The sequence below is a fragment of the Lepisma saccharinum genome, chromosome 1 (genome assembly GCF_977018435.1).
Source record: "Lepisma saccharinum chromosome 1, izLepSacc3.1, whole genome shotgun sequence".
Classification (NCBI taxonomy): Eukaryota; Metazoa; Arthropoda; class Insecta; order Zygentoma; family Lepismatidae; genus Lepisma; species Lepisma saccharinum.
The window spans coordinates 191,643,910-191,665,133 of NC_139229.1; the positions used below are offsets into that span (position 1 = coordinate 191,643,910).

At 36.2% G+C, this 21,224-nt stretch overlaps 1 protein-coding gene across 4 annotated transcripts in view; it reads right to left on the minus strand.

The window, feature by feature from the left end:
* LOC145977855 (uncharacterized) overlaps positions 1 to 21,224 on the minus strand; it is a 154,619-nt gene that overhangs the window by 16,020 nt on the left and 117,375 nt on the right. For 3 of the 4 annotated variants that reach the window (XM_083110193.1, XM_083110201.1, XM_083110180.1), the window contains 12 exons: positions 20,551 to 20,704; positions 18,777 to 19,120; positions 18,148 to 18,350; positions 17,029 to 17,452; positions 15,867 to 15,971; positions 12,826 to 14,400; positions 11,919 to 12,053; positions 11,414 to 11,536; positions 10,240 to 10,420; positions 8,929 to 9,155; positions 8,006 to 8,217; positions 4,489 to 4,642 (listed from right to left, as the gene is read on the minus strand). In XM_083110193.1, coding sequence (XP_082966319.1) covers positions 4,489 to 4,642; positions 8,006 to 8,217; positions 8,929 to 9,155; positions 10,240 to 10,420; positions 11,414 to 11,536; positions 11,919 to 12,053; positions 12,826 to 14,400; positions 15,867 to 15,971; positions 17,029 to 17,452; positions 18,148 to 18,350; positions 18,777 to 19,120; positions 20,551 to 20,704 — 3,837 coding nt within the window. The remainder of the gene's footprint in view (positions 1 to 4,488; positions 4,643 to 8,005; positions 8,218 to 8,928; positions 9,156 to 10,239; positions 10,421 to 11,413; positions 11,537 to 11,918; positions 12,054 to 12,825; positions 14,401 to 15,866; positions 15,972 to 17,028; positions 17,453 to 18,147; positions 18,351 to 18,776; positions 19,121 to 20,550; positions 20,705 to 21,224) is intronic. The other variant, XM_083110185.1, reaches the window with a different exon arrangement.

Below are 21,224 nucleotides of genomic sequence, written 5' to 3' on the forward strand. Positions count from 1 at the left end.
ATTTTCAGTAAAGGTTATGCACAACCCTACAAGTACATTTAGAAACTGCAAGAGGCAAGTCTCGATATTTTAGAAATATTATTACTGTTTTTAGGGATGGGACCGATTAATCGGTACTCTATTGGTATCGGCCGATATAGGCATATCGGTAAAATTACCAATTATTTTACCGATCCGATAAATCGATAAATATCTGATAATTTAGTGCAAAATTCTGCCATTTTGTTGCGATTTTTATGGATAATCTCAATGTCCTACTTTCTAAAAAAGTAAATGTCTAAATGTCCAACTTCTTTTTCACTGCAGTCACCTTGAAACACATTCATTAAGGTCAATGAACCTTTCAGGTTCTTCAATGACCATTTCTAATTTTATATCGGATCAGTAGAATATCGGTTATCGGTATCAGCAAATTTTATATCTGTACTTTATCGGTATCGGCCAGAATTTCATATCGGCCCATCCGTACTGCTTTTATTAAAACTTATTGCAAAAATTATTTGTTACTTCGGTAACGGCTCGCAAATAGTATGCCACTTGATTGTCACTTACTGTTTATTTCCTTATAATGCGACCTCCATAGCGTAGTGGTTAGAACAGTGCATCATGACACGAGGGAGCTCGAGTTCGAATCCTCGCCTGGGCATGGGTGTTCTTTGCGAGTATCTTTTCATCAATTTTATCATATCATCACGCATCCTCATCTTCGCGATTAGCCAAATGTGGAAGATAAGCAAAGTGAAATAAACTAAATGTATCAATCAATTATTTATTTTTAACTCTTTCACTTATTATGTAATTCTTCTTTAGCATGCCATGTTTTTGTTAAAATTATAATGCTATTTATAAAATGATGAGATGCTAAATGAGAACACGGCAACTTTCTTTGTAACGCATCGATCAGAAAGTTTTAGAAACATGGATTTTTCAAAATACATTTTCACGTGTACTTTGCCCCTTTTAAAAGTAGCGTGTTTTCAATGATTTTACTAATAATTTAAAGGATGCCTCAATACCATCTTGGATGATGACAATTAATATTTTCCCCCTTCTCAAAGTAATAAAATACTTTAGCTCTCTGAATCTCCCATATAAATGCTAGGGGCCGTCTGCTTCAGCCGAGCTCAGTGGCTCTGCGGTGACATCACGCGTTTGTGCAAGATCGGCAGTCTTCGGATGGCTTTACATTTCTTCTATATACTTTGCATTTCACCTCTCCTAAAAAGCCCTGTCATTCCGGGGAAGAAACTGATTTCATCACTATGGCAATTAATTAGTTCACAAGCTACAATATTTTTTTGTACTTCATGCCAAGTTTGAAAAGCGTACACTTGACAAGCTCCCATCCAGAGAGGCTTTACAGACAGAAGAGGCTCGTGACCACTAAAAATATCTAAATGGATAAGGCTTCATAATGTAGAAAATCCTGTTTGAAAATCTCGTACATGTTTCACTTTGTACATTATCAGAATGGGGATTACGTAACTTTTGAAACACACTATTATTGTTGATTATTTGGGATATATATATATATTATTTTTTTTCGGTTTTAAATTTTATCTTCACTACTTTACTTCAGGGCACACTCTTTAGTAGGGCTGAGCCAATAGTGATATGTGAGTATTGACCGATAACAGTGGTATCATTTGGGATTTATGTACCAATATCAGCCAATATTTTCCCCATTGGTGTTGGGGAAAAAAATATCATGCAACACTTCCGTGAAATCTAATTTTCTGGATGTTATGCAAAATTCAAAATTGTGTGAGTAAACTATTTTGTTATTGCATAATAGGTGTTTTCATACTGATGTAATTCTTGCAAATTTTTAAGCAAAACTCTGCTAAATTAATGTTTATAATTGGAGCTGAATAATCACCCACTAATAATAATCAATATTTTGAACAACTTTTAAATGTTACAATTATGTCTAATGATTTAGCATCATTTATTGATTGATGGATGCTCCTGCAGAGCATGGCCGAGCAAAGTACAGAAATTAAAATATGTATATCATAGTTGAAAAAGAACTTCATGTGAATATCTCTATGGTTTGCATGTTACTAAAAATTAAACAACAAGAATTTTTATGAGAAAGTGGCATGTTTGGCCCTCCTCTTTTTTCTTCTTGACATTCTAGAGGAAGTAATCTGAGTACAAATTGTTTTTTTTAGTAAGAAGGAATAATATAGTTCCAGTAAATAATTCACATTCATACAAATGAGTCATTCAATCTTTTCATTATTGTATATTCTTCTAGGTTTTTTCCCCTCCAGAAACAGCTATTTCTTTATTCATTAACAATCAATAGTTATCTTGTTTATTAGAGGTATCAGACATTCCCATTTCATGCATATCAATTTTGTTTCAATAATGTTCAATGATCTCACTTCATTTGTCCCATGGTGCTATGGAATCCAATATACAGAAACTGCATGGCAGTCTGTTCATTTGCTGCATGTACTCTTCCGGTTGCATCTCCAGTGCTCTGAATACTCAACTGTACACCATAAGGCCAATTTGTTAATCAGAAAGAATGTAGCACAATCTGTATAAATATCATTCCAATTCGTTTCCATGAGCTATTCTGGATTTTGGTCTCCATTAGTGGATTTTGGTCTCCATTAGATACAGTAAAACACACGAAGCCACATTTGCTAGTATCAATTCCTTCAGCTAGCTTAATATTCACACAAATACTTTATGGACACATGCGTGTATGTGTCTATCTGTTATATCTGCTATTTACGTTTTATTTTTCATTGCCAGTCATCTATTTTCATTTTCTTCTTAGTTTAACTGATATATATTTTTTTGATCTGTTGACAAATATTGCACTATGGGTAACGAGCATCATGATCAGATAGCTGGGTATTACTCCTTCTCCTAATATTTGAGTTCTGCACTATATTATTCAAGGTATTGCACAAGAATGTTTACTTTCAAATAAAGCTGAGACAATACCAGAATGCACTAATGCCAATATTCTTACTAATATTGCCAAACCTGCATTTCATGAACTTAACATTGCCATGAACAGTTATATATGTAAAGCTGCAGCATAAGCATGTCAGTAGAAATTACACAATAGAAGAATATATTCATACAAAATGTCTTACTTTCCACACAATTTTGCCATGAAATGACCATCATTCAAATATGTTGCATGCCTTAGCCAATGACATCAGGTGTTATCAAATTCAAATGCAAATATTTATGTAATAGAACAAAAAGCAACTGTTGATGAATTTTGAACCAGTAATATAAGTGTTGACCGAATAAAAGTGAGATTTTAATATTATTTTTTTTCTGGCATGGTTTATTGGCTGGAATATGTGAATATGTGAAGATACAAGGAGTAATGGTGACACATGGGATACATATCCAATTCACATGGTCACCTTGTTCACCTTGTTGGTTCAAGCAAGCGTACCAGCACCTCACTAGATTATGGATACCCATGGTTGGCTGTGGAACCAGTCTGCAATGGCATCAATGACAGGTCAGGGCTACATATGTAGGGCAATGGGAGGGAGTGGTCAAGGACTTCCCAGCGACAATAAATTTCTGCCTCACTAACACCTTCGGGCCTATTTGGATGAATCCATGTCAGTCTACTTGCTTCAGCATGTGATCACTTTCCGAAGATAACAGCTTGCAACCTGACATGCAATGCTGTCTACCAGTGCACATGCAAAGCTCAGTGTAGTTAAACAGTGACCCTAATACACAAGTCTCACTTTCATTTGGGCAACCCTCATACATTCCATGTCACTTGTTTGTTTTATAATGTTAACGAAGCCTTCTATAATCCTGTGTAATAATATCACAGTGGTACATACAATTTCCTAAACTCCTCAATAGAAAAAAATATATGCACAAAAATGGTAATAATATGCAGATTATTAGCTCTGCAATTACAATTATATATCTAATATTATTATGTAGCCTACTTACCTTCCATGTTCTGCCTTTAATAAATAGATCCACTAGTTCTATTAAACTAGTTATTTGAGTGACTTCAATTTTGCTCAAAAATTTGAATTTTGGGATATCCTAATGTATCACAAACTTTTATATTTTTTTTATAAATAAAAATAACATTGTTAAAGCAAATTAAATTCTGCAAATAAAGCGTCATCTTTCATCAATATGAGCAAAACATTGTTAAAAATGGGAATTATCATTCTAAATAAATGTTTATGTGAAATATGACATCCAAAATCAAATATTAATAATCTAGCAGGAGATAAGCACAGCTAATGTTCAAATCTGATAAAAGAGTTCCGAATAGCTAGAAGTAGGCAAAATATAGTTCTTGGATTCTAAACTACTTCATGTGAAGGAGGACTATAAGCAAAATATTTTTAAAGCTTTATTTACAAAGTATGATTATCCTCATTTCATGAATATTTAAAACGACATGAAACAAATAAAGAAAAATTACCAACTGCAAATTCCATGTTAACACTGCATACAAAAACGCACCTGTTTTGATTGGTTCTTCCTCTTTCAATTTAACCATGTTCTCTTCCTTCACTGTTTCTTCTTTTGTCTCCTCTTTCACATCTGCTTCGGCTTTCTTTGCATTATCCTCCTGCTCTTTGATCTTCTCTTTCTCTTCTGCAGCTTCCAATGAAGCCTAAGTGAGAAAATTTGTAACATTAGCTTTTAATGTCATCACTTTTAAGGATAATTGCAAATTTCAACAAAACGTCCAACTTAACAAAAATATAGATAAAGGATGGTTAGTTGAAGATTCAAGTACCATTCACTATTTTTGTTTTAATGTTATTTTACATTGCTTTTCTACATCTTTAAGTTAATCATAATTTTCATGATCTTGCATATTTTCTTCATGTGGGTGATATTGTTCCTAGGTGCTCCATTATGATGCATGCATGCATATTTGATCATTTTCTCCATGATAGAGCATATTTTAACTATTTTCAATTACATTAAGCATATTTTAGCTTTAAAATTTGATAATATTGTGTGAGTAAAAGCAGAAATAAACTTTTCTTGGCTGATAACAGGCTATCATTTATATTTGAAAATTTGCACAAAGTAGTCATTGTGCATTGCAACTATACGCTTTTAGAAGGAACATGAGTTCAGCCAATACGCAGCCAGTGCTGTTGCGCTGCTGCCAAACCAGCTGCTAGCGGAAAGGAAACGCAAAGATTTCGCCGTGTCCTATATTCAGCTTTTTATATATAATGCATGCACGTGATATTTGAGTACAATGAAATATATAGTAAAGAATTCTACACAGGATTATATCATATCACTGCAGCATATAAGATAAACTCGTACCTGAAAGAAGTTTGAAGGTAAGTATTTATTTTAGAGGAACTGCAAGGTCACCATCGCTCGTTTCTGTTTTCTGGCATGTTTCCCAGGAGATTTGAATTTGAATGTCACCGATTTCTGTGGTAGATATATTACTCTGTTTTATATTACGGAACACAGTAAAAACAAATACACCACACGCTTTAGCCGTCCTGTACTACTTGTAATAGGTTTCGAGAGCGACATTATTAATTTGATTTGATTTACTTTATTTTATTTAACTTTTCTGTCACTTTTGGCTAATTGTGAAGGTGGGAATGAGTGATGATATGATGAAACTGATGGATGAACATTCAGAAAATCCATGTCCAGGCTGGGATCCCTGGCGTCGTAGCGCGATATGCTAACCACTCCACCATGAGGGCCGGTGCGAAATTATTAAGTAACACTCGCGGAACACACACTATTGCATAACTATCGAACATAAGGGCTGGACTTCACAGCGCGCTACGACGCCAGGGGTCCCGGGGTCGAATCCCGGTCCGGGCATAGGTGTTTGTAAGTGTCCCTTCATCAATTTCATCATATCATCATCCATCCTCATCTTTGCGATTAGCCAAAGGTAGCTGAAAAGCCAAGTAAAATAAACCAACATTTAATCAATCAATAAGGGCCATATTGAATCGTGTCAACTGTTCTTCGTGGCTTACGAGTACAATTATCTTACACCGCCCTGAACTGAAAGTGACTCAGACTCGCATTGTTCTTACATGCGCAAGACAATGAAGGGCCATTGTTCATATTCAGCCGAATTTGACACCCATAGCTTTACCAAGACAACTCAGTGGGGTTAACAAGGTGGCAAATAAAAAAACAACAACAGATGAACACTGAAGGAAAACGAAGGGTCATTGTGTGTGTGTGTAGAGACGCGCTGTTTCCCTTGTTTCTTCGAGAAACTATATCTCCGGCTGTATGCGACGGAAATGCATGGGACTTTGACAGTGAGGTTCATAATGTCGTGTCCCATGCAATGATGAACCTTAAAGTGGCGAGTTTTATAAGGAACTTCTTGCGCGCAAAAAAAATTACAGAACACGGCGCTTAACTTGTTCGCCGCAGTTTCCTAACTGTACAACGTTGCACTCCTGCTATTGGCTGGTCGTCAAGGACACGCTCTCCGTAACTCCGCCCGATATCGCTTCTAAAACCGTGCATCGTATAGTTTAACTAATGATATATATAAAGTGAACCAACAAGAAATGTATGAAAATACCACTGCATCTGATACTGACATTTTGAATATAATAATAGTCTTATATATTGCCAAATTTCATAACTTTTACCTGTTTCTCATGTGTTTTTATTCTTAAACAAATAGTTCACTCTATGAAGAAAGAACTACATGTTTATGTGTAATGCTTCAGGGAGAGAAAGACACAGTAGCAAATTAATAAACTGAAATGCACTCTGTCTGTTATCTGCAAGACTGATTGCATGATAAGTGAGTACTTCATTTGAGTATATTACAAGAAATTTATATTAACATTAGGTCATTTTTTTTAAGGTTTAGAACATATTTATGGAAATTTTAGATCATACTTTGTAGATATTGGTTACTTCTAGGTCATAAAAATCCTAGTCCTAATGATGAGGATGTATGTGAGCTTATGAAATAAGACAATGAGACACATTCATTTCTTAACATAGAATTTGAATCTTGGACCTCTACCTTTGTAGTTAGTTTAACACTCCAATCAAGCACCCAGATATCCTCAATCTCAATTGTACTTGAATACAGTAGGATTATTCCAATCCTTATATTCTCCATGATAACAGCCAGTTTTCTTAATATGACAATATGGGGTGTTTCAGATATAATTACACAAGACAGCTTGCATATACTTTAATATTTAAACAAGTTGGAATCATATCTAAAACAAAAAGTATGTAATGTGATACTGTTTCAATATTCCAAGTACCCTCAAATATGCGATCAGATCTACAATGCAACTGTCACTGCACACACATTCATGACAAAGTGTGCTGATTCACACTGACACAGACAAACATGTTAGAACTTTTCTAACTGATATTTGGTTATTCTCGACTTTCACATGGAACATTTCCCTAGTTGCACTAATTAATGATAGTAACATATTCCCCATGCAATTTGCACCATGCCGTGAGGCATATATAGAGGGACGATTTCAGGCATGTTGGAGGTGATGTGATCAGCATCATGCTCTGGCCACCTTTACCACACAGGGTTGACCCAAGGTACCCATTTTATTCAGGCTGGTTGGCCCCAGAGCTGCTTTATGCAGGAACAAGGCTGGAAAAATTCCAACCTTAGATCACCCACCCCAGGAATTGAACCCAGATCTTCCACCCATCAGACATCCTACTGAAGACCACTGCGGCTTCCACAGTAACATATTAATTGAAAATAATTGCTTACTCCCGACAGGCACACCAATTAAATAATCAAACTAAGCAAGTAATAGCTAGGTTCTTCGCACTTAGCAAATTTTATATTTGAAGCTGTTACAGACCTTGAGATACTGATAGGCTGATGTGTGCAGATGGATGTAACAGTCACTTTTGAGAAAACCATTGCATTCCTTTACAATTCTACAGCTTCCAACTATTACCATCACTCAAACCAGCCCAGAAAATAATCAGAGAAAGATAACTGTTGCGATTTACTTACCTTATAATCATCATAACACACAGGATGATATGTTTTGCCATCTACCCGTTTTGCTGCTCGTAAATGCCACTCCTCAGTTTCTTCATTGTAAAACTGCTCAAAGGCTTCATGGCACACTACACAAACATTGTCTTTTTCTGCTGCTGGCACACTCGGAATCTCTTCCTGTTCTTCTTTCTGCTCCACCACCTGAGTTTCAAACCAACTTTGTGCTGTGAATGAAAAGTTAAGAACCATTATATCAAGAGTGTACTAAATTTACAAGCACATTACAAGTGTTACCTACAGAAATATATGCTGTTGGTTTCTGCACATCTTGCATTATACTACAAAATAATCTGTTTTGTAATTAACATGGCCAAATTCATGTTTTCTGGGATTGAAAAATGCAGTATCGTCCATATATACTACGAAGAGGTACTTACTTCTTGCTCAAAACATATTATTAGTGTTTTCATTTCAGTAGCTACTGCTATCATCTACTTGGGTGCCAATAAAAATCAGTTTTACAAGTAAGTACTTCTTTGGTCATTTAAATTTTCTATACAGGTCCTGCACATCTGTTGGTAGCATCAGGCAATACAGCCACCAAATTGTTAACAAATTAACACAGATTCAGAGGAATCATCCATCATACTACGATCCTACAAGTAGTGCACATATTTAAAAAAAATCTGATTATAGTGAGATAATGTAGGTGTTTATGTAACAAATAACCCTTCAGTAAAAGAAAATTCTATGACTTGATGTTCATACTTTCTGTTGTGCCATCAACCTTGTCAGTGGACATTCAAAATATAAATTAATAAAGCTGTCACCACATGACCGTTAAGTGTAGCCAGTACTACCATTAAAAATGTACAAGTAGATTCTAAATACATATAGAATACCCCCTCCCTCACTACTATGCTTGATATATTTACCTCTGTCCTCCAAATCTTCAATTTCTTCAAACTGAATCCAGTCTGATACATCATAATACCACTTCCTACTCTGAGCCTTCTTCACACTATCTCTCTCCCGACGATTCTGCCGGAAGTGCCAATCTAAGTGCTGACTGTACTTCATTGTTTGCTCTGGAGGGAATCTCACACCACAGGAGCTGCACTGTATGCCACTGTAAAGGCGAGTAACAATTCCTGGTTGTCGTCTGTGGAAGGGAAAACAAATTAAGTCATATTTTTTTCTTTAAGTTTTGTACACACAGTAAATAATCACTGCTAGCTGATGAAAGTGATAACAAAGTGAATGATAAACCCCCTACAATTACAAACCAATATCTCTATACAAGATGCACTGTACTTTATAGTTGTCGTCCTGATTCCAACCTCACTTTACTTCAAATAAGTTCTGAAAGATCAGTTTTCCCTCTAAGAACCACATGTCAGGTTCACGTGGAGTCCAGTAAATCGTCCCCTGAAACCTTTCCCACCAATAGCATCCGTCCAAGAAATGACAGCTCTTGTCAACTCCACGTGGAGTAAATGAGATGTTGCTAATTCGGTTTCTTTAGAGATTACTGAACGTGAGGTTGTGGTTCTTTATCTTTGTTAGATTGTGTTATTGTGGTGTGCTATTTTTTTATACAATATAAAGACCATAGGAGTAAAACATCGCAGTGAATGAGTGGTTGTCCAAACACTGCAAGCAAAAGTGACAACAGCGCTTTGCCGAAAAACGGGTGGTGGCTTGAAACCAGATACGGGTCCGGTCGACTTCCTCTGGGGTTGTATCAAAGATGCCGAACTGGCACTGCATCCAAGACTTCAGCTATACTTTCCCTCAAGAGTCCCATTACTGGTGAAAACTCATTTGCTGTTTTCAGGTGAACCACATTCTAAATTTTTTCTACAAAATTGCTTTTCCTGTGCTTTTTTTAAACAGATTAATCAGGATTTAACCCAAAGTTTACAGTGGGATCTGAACCAGTGTACAATGCACCACAAATCAAACATGATTCCTTGGTAACATGTGTGTGCTATTAATAATTGATATTCTAGCAAATGTCTTAGGAAATCCTTCATTCCTTATAGACCAACTGTTTATTTTATTTTCTCAGATTAGTAAGCATAACAACATAATTTAATAAATTTATTGAAAAGTTCACGAAAACTGCAGATCAACAAGGGTTTGAATTTGGAACCTTGTATTCTATGCCAGTTCTCTATGAGCTACTAAACGTCCTTCTGGTCTTACCAAATATTATCACCTACAAGGAAAACAGTTCTACTCACACTTTGAGACTTTCAGGTGTGAAATTCACAGTCTTAATTTGTTTCGACTCATCTTCCTTTTTGATTTCCGCAGCACCAACTGAAGGTAGAATACCAGTAGCCACTAACTTCTGGAATAGTTCACCAACATTTATGCTTGGAGGTAGAACAGATGCACCTTTCTTGACATTTGAAAAATTGCCTGTAGGAGAAGTTCAGTTATGTAAATCAACTTATGGAGACAATGAATGGAGACAAATTTAGGAACAGGTTATGAAATAGCTATACTTAATATTGGGGTGCCAGATCTGAAGCTATATCTGGCATTTGTTTTTTTTTTAATGAGAAAGTTACACTGGAACTCCGATTTTACATTTCCTTGCGTTATGCATTTGATTACCATGGTCCCAATAAAGCAATATGCTTTCCATTGTATTAAATTTAAACTATTGTGTTGTAGTATAAAATGATTTAAAATATTTTAAAAAAATAATGTTTGGAAGGATACAGCGTACCAAAACTATTATCTATATAACCATATAATTCATTCAAAAGTCAAAGTTGCATCTTAATAGCAAACAAAGAGTTTTCGCCTTCAAGTGAGCTATTCTGTCTAATCAGTGTACCATTTGATAAATTTCAATCTTAGACATAGTGATGTGATGAAACAGGAAATTTACCATTTCCAATACATACTTGCCAATATTTTTTTGAAATGATTCAATGCAGATATTTAATCAATTCTGATGTACATGATCATTCACATGTATTGCTTCTAATACCATATGCTGGAGACTTGTTTATCTTGCCTGTCTAAAGACAAAAAAAGAAGCACAGCACAGGTAGAAGTAAAACTGTTTAAAATCCAAATGGAGTTTAGAAACAAGAGTATACTGGACAGTATGTACAAGCTGGCAAAATATCCGATTTTTAACAATTTTATTTATACAATACTGTGCTGTGCTAAATTTGCCAAAATAATATCAACATGTCCTCTACGATCAGATAGTAAAGAAAATGAGCATCACAATTGATTTCAATATCAGAATTTCATGTTTCTCTTATGCCATTTTTAGCTGATAATCTTGCATTAGAAATCAGATTCAACATATCCTTAGTTTGGTACCACTTAATGAAACCCAAAAAATTACAAAAATACAATGAATGTTGCATTTTATTCTATAACTTTCAGTACCTGTATTTTGGCTTTTCTTTGTCTCAATGTCTTGATGGACTTTGTAACTAAAGCCTGATGCAGGAGCTACTGCAGCCGGCATTAGACTTGACAACAATTCCAATGGCAGCTGAGGAGTACCACCTGTAATTGAATACATGATTATGCTGGGCAGGGCCTAAATATTAAATTAGAAATTAATAAAATAAAATGGTATAAAGCAGATATTTAGAATGACAAAGTTAATAATCAACACCTAATGCAACTGGAACTTATTCTACAGGAGTATGTTCACTTTTCAGACCAGCAAAAATATAGCATGCTAAGAGAGAAAAATTCTCCTGTAAACTCTAATTACAACAAATGCTGTGATACATATTAGAAAACAACATGGTTTATAATTCACTTTCTGTATCCATAACAGATATAAATAGAGATCACATTTTTAGGCACATGAAAACTGATTTAACTGATCCAAGCTAACATTTACAGAATACATTTTTTACCTATTAATTAATACACTTACGTCTTTGGAATTTAGAGCCCTTGTGCAACATATCGCCAATGTGACTGGAATTATGGGATTGCTCGGAGTCGCCTGCCTGGGGAGAATTTCTTCCAGGTCCAAAGTTTCTCTTTCCTCTTCTTGCTGCTGTAGAACCTAAAATTAAATTTGTTTATTAAAAATTTATACAAATTTATTACAAATTAGGAATGGGCCAATATGAAATTTTGACATATACCGGTAACCGATATTCTACTGATCTGTTTATCTTCAAAACTAATTATGTATTAATAGCTCTATAAATTTACCTGTTTGCTGAGTACAGTAAACAGTTTAATGGATAAAATAGTAAGTGCTTGTTTTCACTAGGTTTATGAGTTACCCCCTTCCCCTTCTAAGGTTGTCTGCAATACAAATAAATTGCTGTTATTATCAAATTTGAACAGTTCACAGTAATAAAAAAAAATGAAAGGCAACTAAATTTAGAGAATATATCAACTACTACAAGCAGAACTGAGACAATTTTACCAAAACACAATTTCCTGACTTCTTCATGTAATTTTAAAATAAATGTCCAGTCCATTCTGCGGTGTTTTAATATGCCAATAACAAAGTTTTGTTAAACTCTCAGGAGAATAAAGTTTGTATTCAAAACTGTTCAAAATAAACAACCAAACACTAGAAAAAACGTTTTTATAAATGGTATCTACCATCAAGAAGATGGTTCATTTTCAAATCTTGGCAAGTAACAAAACACTCAATTTTCCCTGACTATTTTTAAGTTTTTTGTATATTCTTTACCAACAAGTAGCTTCCTCTGATATTTCCAGGATTTCCAGATCAGTAGGAATGCTGCAAAACTATCACATATTTTATTTTAAATCAACACAACACACTACTTTAAGTGAATGAATAAGGGCAAACTTACCAATCATAGGCAACACTGGTTCGTGGCCTATTGCCATTTGTGATTTCTCAGGTATATGATCATGTTTCTCATCATCATAATTTACATCTGAGCTGTCGACTGGACCCTCATCAGGAGGTGGAGATGGCAATCGTCCACCTTCCATGTTCACTATGCTAATGTACCCAGGCCTCACATCCCTAGGCAGCGCAGAAAACCTAATGAAGTGTTTTCTACCATGGACAATAATTGGCATAGGCAAACCACCATAATCAACTGTAAAGCGTCTTCCATTTATTACAACAGCTCTAAGTGCCTCAACAAACCTAAGCATGTGCTCTTTCCCTTCAATTTCAAACTTCTGGAGTTTAGCATCCAGGAACACAGGAACAATTTCTCGTGCATCAATAATCAAATTGATTTTACCCGCGACAAGATCGGTTCGTTTGTCCACTCCTATCTTCACAACTGGTGCAGGTCCATCTAATTTTACAATGTGAGGTTTCCTATTTAATTCAATAGTAATTTCTGCTCCACCAAAATAACACTCATACCACTTCCCATTGACATACAACTCTCTCGTTGGTGCACCTAATTTAATACTATGTCTCTTCCCACCTATAACAAATTCTTTGTAATTGTCACCAATTGTGCACATAAAGTTCTCTCTCTTGTTGAATATTACTCGATGCTGCGATCCTGCTTGAAAGCTCACTTCTCTTGGGTCATCCCAGTTCATCATTATCACTGCAGTGTCTCCGTAGAACCTTATCTCCCTGGGAATATTATCAATGTTAATAGTCTTCATGGAGTCTCTCTCTATTTCCATCAAGTCCGAAGGATCAGCTGGCGGAAGCTCCTGATCCAAGGACTTAAAAGGAAGATTGAACCGTACATCAAAGAACTTCCTATGCATCTTGTCGTCACCATCAAAACGAGGTCTCCAGTTGAATGGCTTGTCCATACTGAACTGCTGCGAACTGTCCGATCGAATGATCGGCGGTGGACCAAATGATGGGTGGTATGGTCGAGCACCCATAGGAGGAGGTCGAACCATTCCACGTCCCATCATAGGTGGAACCGGCATCCCATGTGGTGGTGGTGGGAGGTTCATGGGAATGTGAGGAGGTAGATGAGCCATGGAGCCGTGCAGCGAAACCTGTGATGGGAGAGAAACTGGAGGTCCGAGTGGAGGCTGAGAGGACCATGACCCAGTTTCCCTATCGAAGGGTCTGTGTACATCTTCCCAGGGCTGCTGCGGCCCACCAGGTAGAACTGGTCCACGAAGAAGATCACCAGGCATTAAACCTGGAGTATCCGAATGCATGGTTGTTGCTGGCCCTGGGACGCCCATCAATATCTGCTGAGGAGGTTGCATGCCAGATGGATGAAGCATTTGAGATCCCTGGAGTTGATGAGGTAGTTGACCAGGAAGCCCACTGCCGGAAAGTCCATGGGCTGCAGATGGAAGCTGGACACCTGCTGGTGGCACAGCTACAGGAATGCTGTGAGGTGGTAGAATTTTGTGTGGTGGAACTATTCGTTCATCTATATCACCATGAGGTCCGAATGTTTCCTCTGCTTTAACTGGAGGACCTGAAATGATTTTTTTAAGTTATGTAATTATGGTCATGTATACAAATAAAATTATCATCACTAATAATAATAATAATAATAATAATAGCACAAAATGTACACTCTTTTACAAACCTTTGCCTTCAAGGCCAAGGACGAGATTGAGAAGAAGTATGGAGCAAGAGATGAGGGAGATGGGAGAGTCTTGGGCAGATCTCCACACAATGGCCAAGAATAGGACCCGGTGGTGAAACTTTGTTGCAGCCCTTTGCTCCAGAGAGAGATTTAGGACGTAAATCAAGTCCCTTTCAAACATTTTCTAATGATTGAGGGACCACAAAAACAACATGTTCCTTGCATTATGTAAGTAGGTCCACATAATGCAAGCAAACCTTATCAATATTGTTTTGTAAATTCTACATATTACAAAAGATCATATTAAGATTCTTAACACATTCCCACCCGTAAACAACCATAGTCATTTCAAAATATGTGCTTGTATTTGCCCATAAACTACTTAGGTCTTTTAGCTGCAGTGCCCATTTTTTTAAAGGTTTTTTTTTTCGCATTTTCTTCCCCTGTGTTCATTGGCAAACTTAAAGGGGTGTCCACGTGACTTTGGGGGGAGGGGGAGGTCTGATGCAGTACGCAAGACATGTCTGGGGTGCCAAATTACCAAGGGCTCCAGGGTGTCAAACACGTAGTTTGGATTCAGAAAATGCCTGGGCTGGCTATTTAAATATCCCTCCCAGAGCTGGATGTGAATGTGTTGAGATTCTTTTATTTAAAAAAAAAATTCAAGAGCTGTAACTTGTTTATTTTTTTAAATGCTTACTGGAAAAATTTTCAAATCATTCACAGTGATTTTTGTATAGAATATGTCCATTGAAACAATCAGCTCCACTGAACTATCACAAAACTTAATGCATCATTGTCCTTTCACTGTGGGAATGTTTTGAAATATAACTACTCTCCCTTTGAAATGAAATGTATGTGAAGCAAGCCAGACCTTAACAATAAGCATACTCGTTCTCTCTTTCCCTTTGCTCCTATCAAATAAAATACTAAGGGAGAAGGACTGAACATTCTAGTTTGCAAGTTACATGTTACAGATTAAAATAAATTCCATTTCTTCATCAGATGGATGGAATTTCATCAAGACAATGAAACTGACTGTCTCAACCAAGAGTGAGAAAGAGCAACAAGAAATCTAGCATGATATTATTGATCCCGTAAGTTTTCAGACGTGAAATTTTTCATAATGCCGATCTGGAGTGGTAGTCTCAAAAAGCTTGTAGATTTTTGTCAACAGTTTCACATTTTCCATGAAAAGTTTCTATGAAGTTCCTGAACTGTTCATATGAATATCATATCAACCTACGCAACTGATAATCCTTTTCAGATTCATTGGAAAAATCAAAAATTTTATAATATGCTTATAAATCACAGATAATTAATTCTGCAAATCAACATCAAAACAAACATACCCAATGGAAATGCCAATCCTTTCTCAGGAAGCTGTTTATCTTCACGTTCTGGACTGAATGGTTTCAATATATCTTCAGTCTTGGCACCATCAGATGAAATCTCACCTGGAAATATTAAAGAATTTGTTTTATTCACAATGTACAATTTACGAGATGCATTTTGTATCTGTATGTTGATTTTAAAACTATTTGTCTCCAATCTCTTACAATTAGGGGTGGAACAGATTAATAGGAACTCTATTATAATTGACTGATATAGGTACGGTCAATTTTTTTTTTTTACTTATCTGATATTTCTATAAATATCCCATAATTTAATGCAAAATTGTTTTAATGAATATAAACGGATAATTCATGTATCCTGGTTTTGTAAAGTAAATGTCAGAGTTCCCTTTGTATGCAAAACCTATTAAATTTACCTGATATAATGCATTAGTTAATAGGTAAGTAATAGTAAGTTCCCTGTGGTTACTGCACCATGAGGCATGTTTGAGGGATGCACATGCGGGACCTCACAAACTCAGGTTTTTTTGGTGTTTTCTTTTCTCTGGCATTTTTATTTTTCAAGTTGCCTCCAGGTACTGATTTGTACTCATCTATTTGAGGGTGGGTGAACCCTACGGTCACCCAACCTTAGGACACCCACCTCAGGAATAGAGCCGGATCCTCCATGTGACATCCTAGCACCCTACCAACTGTATTTAAAATGTTACATGTGAAATGTAATAAGAAAGAGAGACAGTGGATATTGCAATCAAAATGGCAGGCCAACAGAGCAATGTTGTGAAAAACATTTACACAATTTTATTGGATTCTCTACATAGAGAAGTTTTGCCAATTCCTGATTTTTGGGCAATGTTGCAGCACATAGCATGGTATTCCATCAGGCAAACATTCAAACTGCAATAATGGATATGGTGTTATCAGAGCCATGCTCTGGCTGCCTTTGCCTATCCATTACTGAAAGGCTGGATAAGCCCCATAGTTATTTATCCAGTATCCAGAGAAAACAACAGAAATAATTCATGACACCATCTACTAGATCCCTCATACAGCAGCCCAATGACCTAGAAACTCGACCCAATACAGCTCTCATTAATATTAATAATCCACTAAAGTACAAAAGTATATTTTTAATTAATACAAGAAATGAAACAAGTACCTTTTTCCATCTTATCAGGTTCCCCTTTCCATTCCAAAATCAGAGCTGACTCTCCAATACTATTAGGCTCTTCCTTCAATTCCACAACACGTCTCGTTTCCTCTCGACATTCAGGAGCTTTACTTGACTCCTCTTTTACTTCCAGAATTATTTTGGCTTCACTTTCAAATTCTGAAGCATTTGATCCTTCCTCTTTGGGAATTTTACTCAATTCTTCCTTCACTTCTGGGACCTTAGCCTCAACTTCCCTCTTAGCACAACTTCTTGGTAGGCCTGTTTCAGGATCGATTGCAGCCAACCTCACCCGAGCAACAGTTAGAGCATCTGGCTTTTCATCTTCAACTCTTTCTCTCTCTCTCTCGCTCCCTTGGGCTTCAAGTCGTTGGGCCTCACGGAGCTTCTTTGCTTCATTTATGTGCACAACCTAGAAGGATGAGGAAGTACAATTAAAAACAAATTAAGAGAGGGAAAGAAGCTATGGATATACAGATTAAAGAAAACTGAGAGAACAGGACACATTAATGTTCTGAGAATATGATGGGTTTCAAACAATACATACTAAAGTGCCAGTAACATTTCTGTGGGTCTGACCTTGAAGCTCTGGTGCTAGTATTGAACTTATTGGATTTAGGACAGGGGGAGTGGCTGCTGGGCAAATGGATTCTCTTGCATTGCCAAATCTAGAAGTGGGCATGTATGGTACATAAACAGTACTGTCGAAGTCCTAGTTTCTTTATTATTAGAAATAAAGACATGCCATGGCAAGACATAAAATCCCAGCTTATTAGACCACTCCTTATATAACAATGGATAATGTATTTTTAATTTTTTTTCCTGAGAGCTCAAAAAATATGTTCTAATAATAAGGAAAAAAAGAAAAATGAAGAAGAAAAGCTTTTCAGTATAGCAAAAGCAAATGGCTTTAGCACTAACAGAATAAACAAAATCAAAAAACGAGTTACAAGAAAACTAAGAGATAAAAGAAGAGGACAAGGATGAGAAATCTGTTGAAAAGAAATGTGTTCTGGTCTGGTAAGAGAATGAATCAACAAGCACCGTGATTGCCTGATACCATGCACACAATTCCAAAACATAATTTTACAATTTCATCTAACATACCTCCTTCATCAAGGTCTTCATCTGCTCAAAAGTTAGTTGTCCACTCCTCAACTGTTCTTCAGCTTGAGATATGATCTCTCTAATTATTCCTTCTCCATATTCTTCCCCACTGTCTTGATCTGCGATGTAACGCATATCTGTATCTTCACCAGTCCCATCTGGTCTTGCATGTGATAAAGAACGACGGCGTTCACCAGGATCATCTAATAAAACAAGTGCAAAAATTTAAAATAAACATCAACAGAGAAGTCAAATATATTTTGTGTGAAGCAAGCACATGAAAGTAAATTGTACTGTTTATGTCTCAAAAAAAATTTCAAAAATGTATCAAAATTTTCTTACTATCAATTACACAATTTCTGTGGTTACGTGGATAATATGTAAATATTTATCTCATTTCATGATCAGATATTAGTTTTCTGTATATTGTTTGGTTGATGAAGTATGAACAAAATACATAATTTTCTATTTAATTCATTGGAAAACATCTCTTTCTATAATACTCCTTTCATATGTATCAAACCAGATTTTGGTTTAATTGTACAATAATTTCAGTTTTTTTAAAAAAAGGGGGGGGTATTGTAAGTTAAGATATTCAAAATTAAACTAAGATCAAAGTCAAAACTAACCTTTACCTGGCAATCTAGAAAAAAGGCGAGGCCGTCCAAGAGGATCAACAGGAGACCTGTCGGGATCCTTAAATTGTTTTATCGGCTTATCCTTTATGTTCTCTTTGTTTTCGGTTGGTGAAAGAGGTCTTGCAAGAGGAGACTGTTCACCAGTCAGAACTTGGGCTACTGGTCCTTGTCCCTGGGATCCCTCGAACAGCTGCCAAGATGGTCTCAGAGGCGACTTGTACATATCAGGATTCGACTCCTTGTAGCGAGCCCAACCACCAGCTTTCTGGGCTGCAAGAAGGGATGCTGCAGGAGGTGCAAACTGGCGCAGATCAACATCCTCACTCCCAAATAATCTGCAGAATAATATAATTTCATTATTTCGAGAAAGCAGGGTAGGACTGATGTGTAAATATAATCAATATGTTACAGTACTGATATAAAAGTTACTTACACCAATAACCAATCCGATATAAAATTGCTACTGTTCCATGAAGAACATGGATGGTTCACTCACCTGTCTATTTAATGTAAGCTATAGTTTACTACACTTAACATTTACTTTGCAAAGTCAGGGTATATAATGCTACATAGTAATAATTTTACTGGCTATATTGGACAATAATAGAGTAAATAATTTGATCTGCTCCTCCAATAAAGATTACAGCAAGCACTGCCAAATTACATTCATAATACAATCACAAGACAGGGTGTCCCAGAACTCACTATACATTTCAGTGAAAACATTGATGTTTCTTTCTTCTCTATACAGGTAATGTCATTGACGTTTCTTTCTTCTCTATACAGGTAATGTCACATAGTAAACTATGTTTACAGCTGAAGGAGTTGCCATTCTGTGTGCATGCTGTTGTTCGTAGATTGTTATATGAACACACCCAAGCCATGTAGTCATATTAGAATTCATCAAACCCAAATTTTACAAACATAAATCAATGGCTTAATTGAGCAACCAGAGCAACAGCAGACTTGATCACAGTTGACATGTTTCAGTTCATGTTTCACGTTTACTAAACAAAGGAATATGTGCTTTGATGTGGTTGGGGACCATGTATTTGGTGCTACATTGGACTGCAGTAGGCAGTTGTGAGTGTATACACAGATCTTCCTGAATTATTTTGTTGTAGTTTACAGTTATTACAAACATAGGAAAACATACAAGAAAAACGATCTTCCCAAAACTACAAAAGAGTGAAATGGAGAGCAATGGGGTGGGAACAAAATAGCACAGTGGTCGAGAAAAAGTGAATAATAATTACAGGAATGTTTCAGTAGGAAAGAATGAATAAAGTATTTAAATTGTGTACAGTAAAGCATGGGGGCTTCATTGGATCCACACAATCTTTTTTGTATTACTATTTCCTCATGCTTCTCACCCTTTTCATCTCCCCGATGGCACAGTGGTAGTGTCACCGCCTTGTAATCAAGGAGTCCTGGGTTCGATACCCAGTGGGGGCACAAGTGGTTCGGATCCCACTTTAAACTGTAGGTCCAGTCCTGTGCATAAAGTGGACTTAAAACACCAACTCAATCAATTAATCAATCACCCTTTTCACGTTGTCAGATTTTCACATGCTTTTCCATTTGCCAAATTTCTTGAGGTTGAAACTTAACCACTTGCAGGAAGTAATATTAACATCAAGTGTAGGATCCACCCTTAAATCTAGACCACCATTATTGTTGCACCATGTATAAAAGAGTTAATATTAATAGTGGTGAACATTGCAATTATGGTATTATCATGATCATATCATATATTTAAACTCACTCTTGAAAACTATCTTCTTTGGTTTTCTTCGGAGGTGGCTGATCAGCAGTTTCCACAGACGGGCGTTTCTTGGCAACTGCCGGAGGTGAAGAGGAACGAGACAAGTGGCGGAAATCCAAATCTCTAGATGTTTCATCAGCGATGATCGATGGTTCTACAAGACAAAAAACACACATTACATCCACAATGTAGACAAGCCTTTAATGATTTCAAAGTAAGAGAACTTCTCACAGACACTGAACATCACTTCTCAACTGCAAGAAGAAAATATTAGAATTCACTCTGCTATTACTCATTTCAGCAAGTTACCATAAAAATTCAGTGAAACACACTGCATGTTCTCTTTACACTGGAAAACAACAAACTGAACATAGAATACAAAGGTGAAATTGCAAAGGTCTTTTTCCATCATTATATATACACAGAAGTTATTACAAATACATTTTAACACCATTTTTATAAATTAACACATTTCATTTCTTATTTTTATTACAGTTTATCCCAATTCCAATGCACAATGTGTAAAAATGTGGCTATTTTAGAAGCAGCGTCATCCAAACGATGGGATCACAAAGTTACGAGTGAACAATTGTCCAATCAATCATGCTGTGTGTTTGCACAAGAAGGAATTATTGCAAAACTGGTACAAAGGATCATTATGTCCTTGAAAAGAG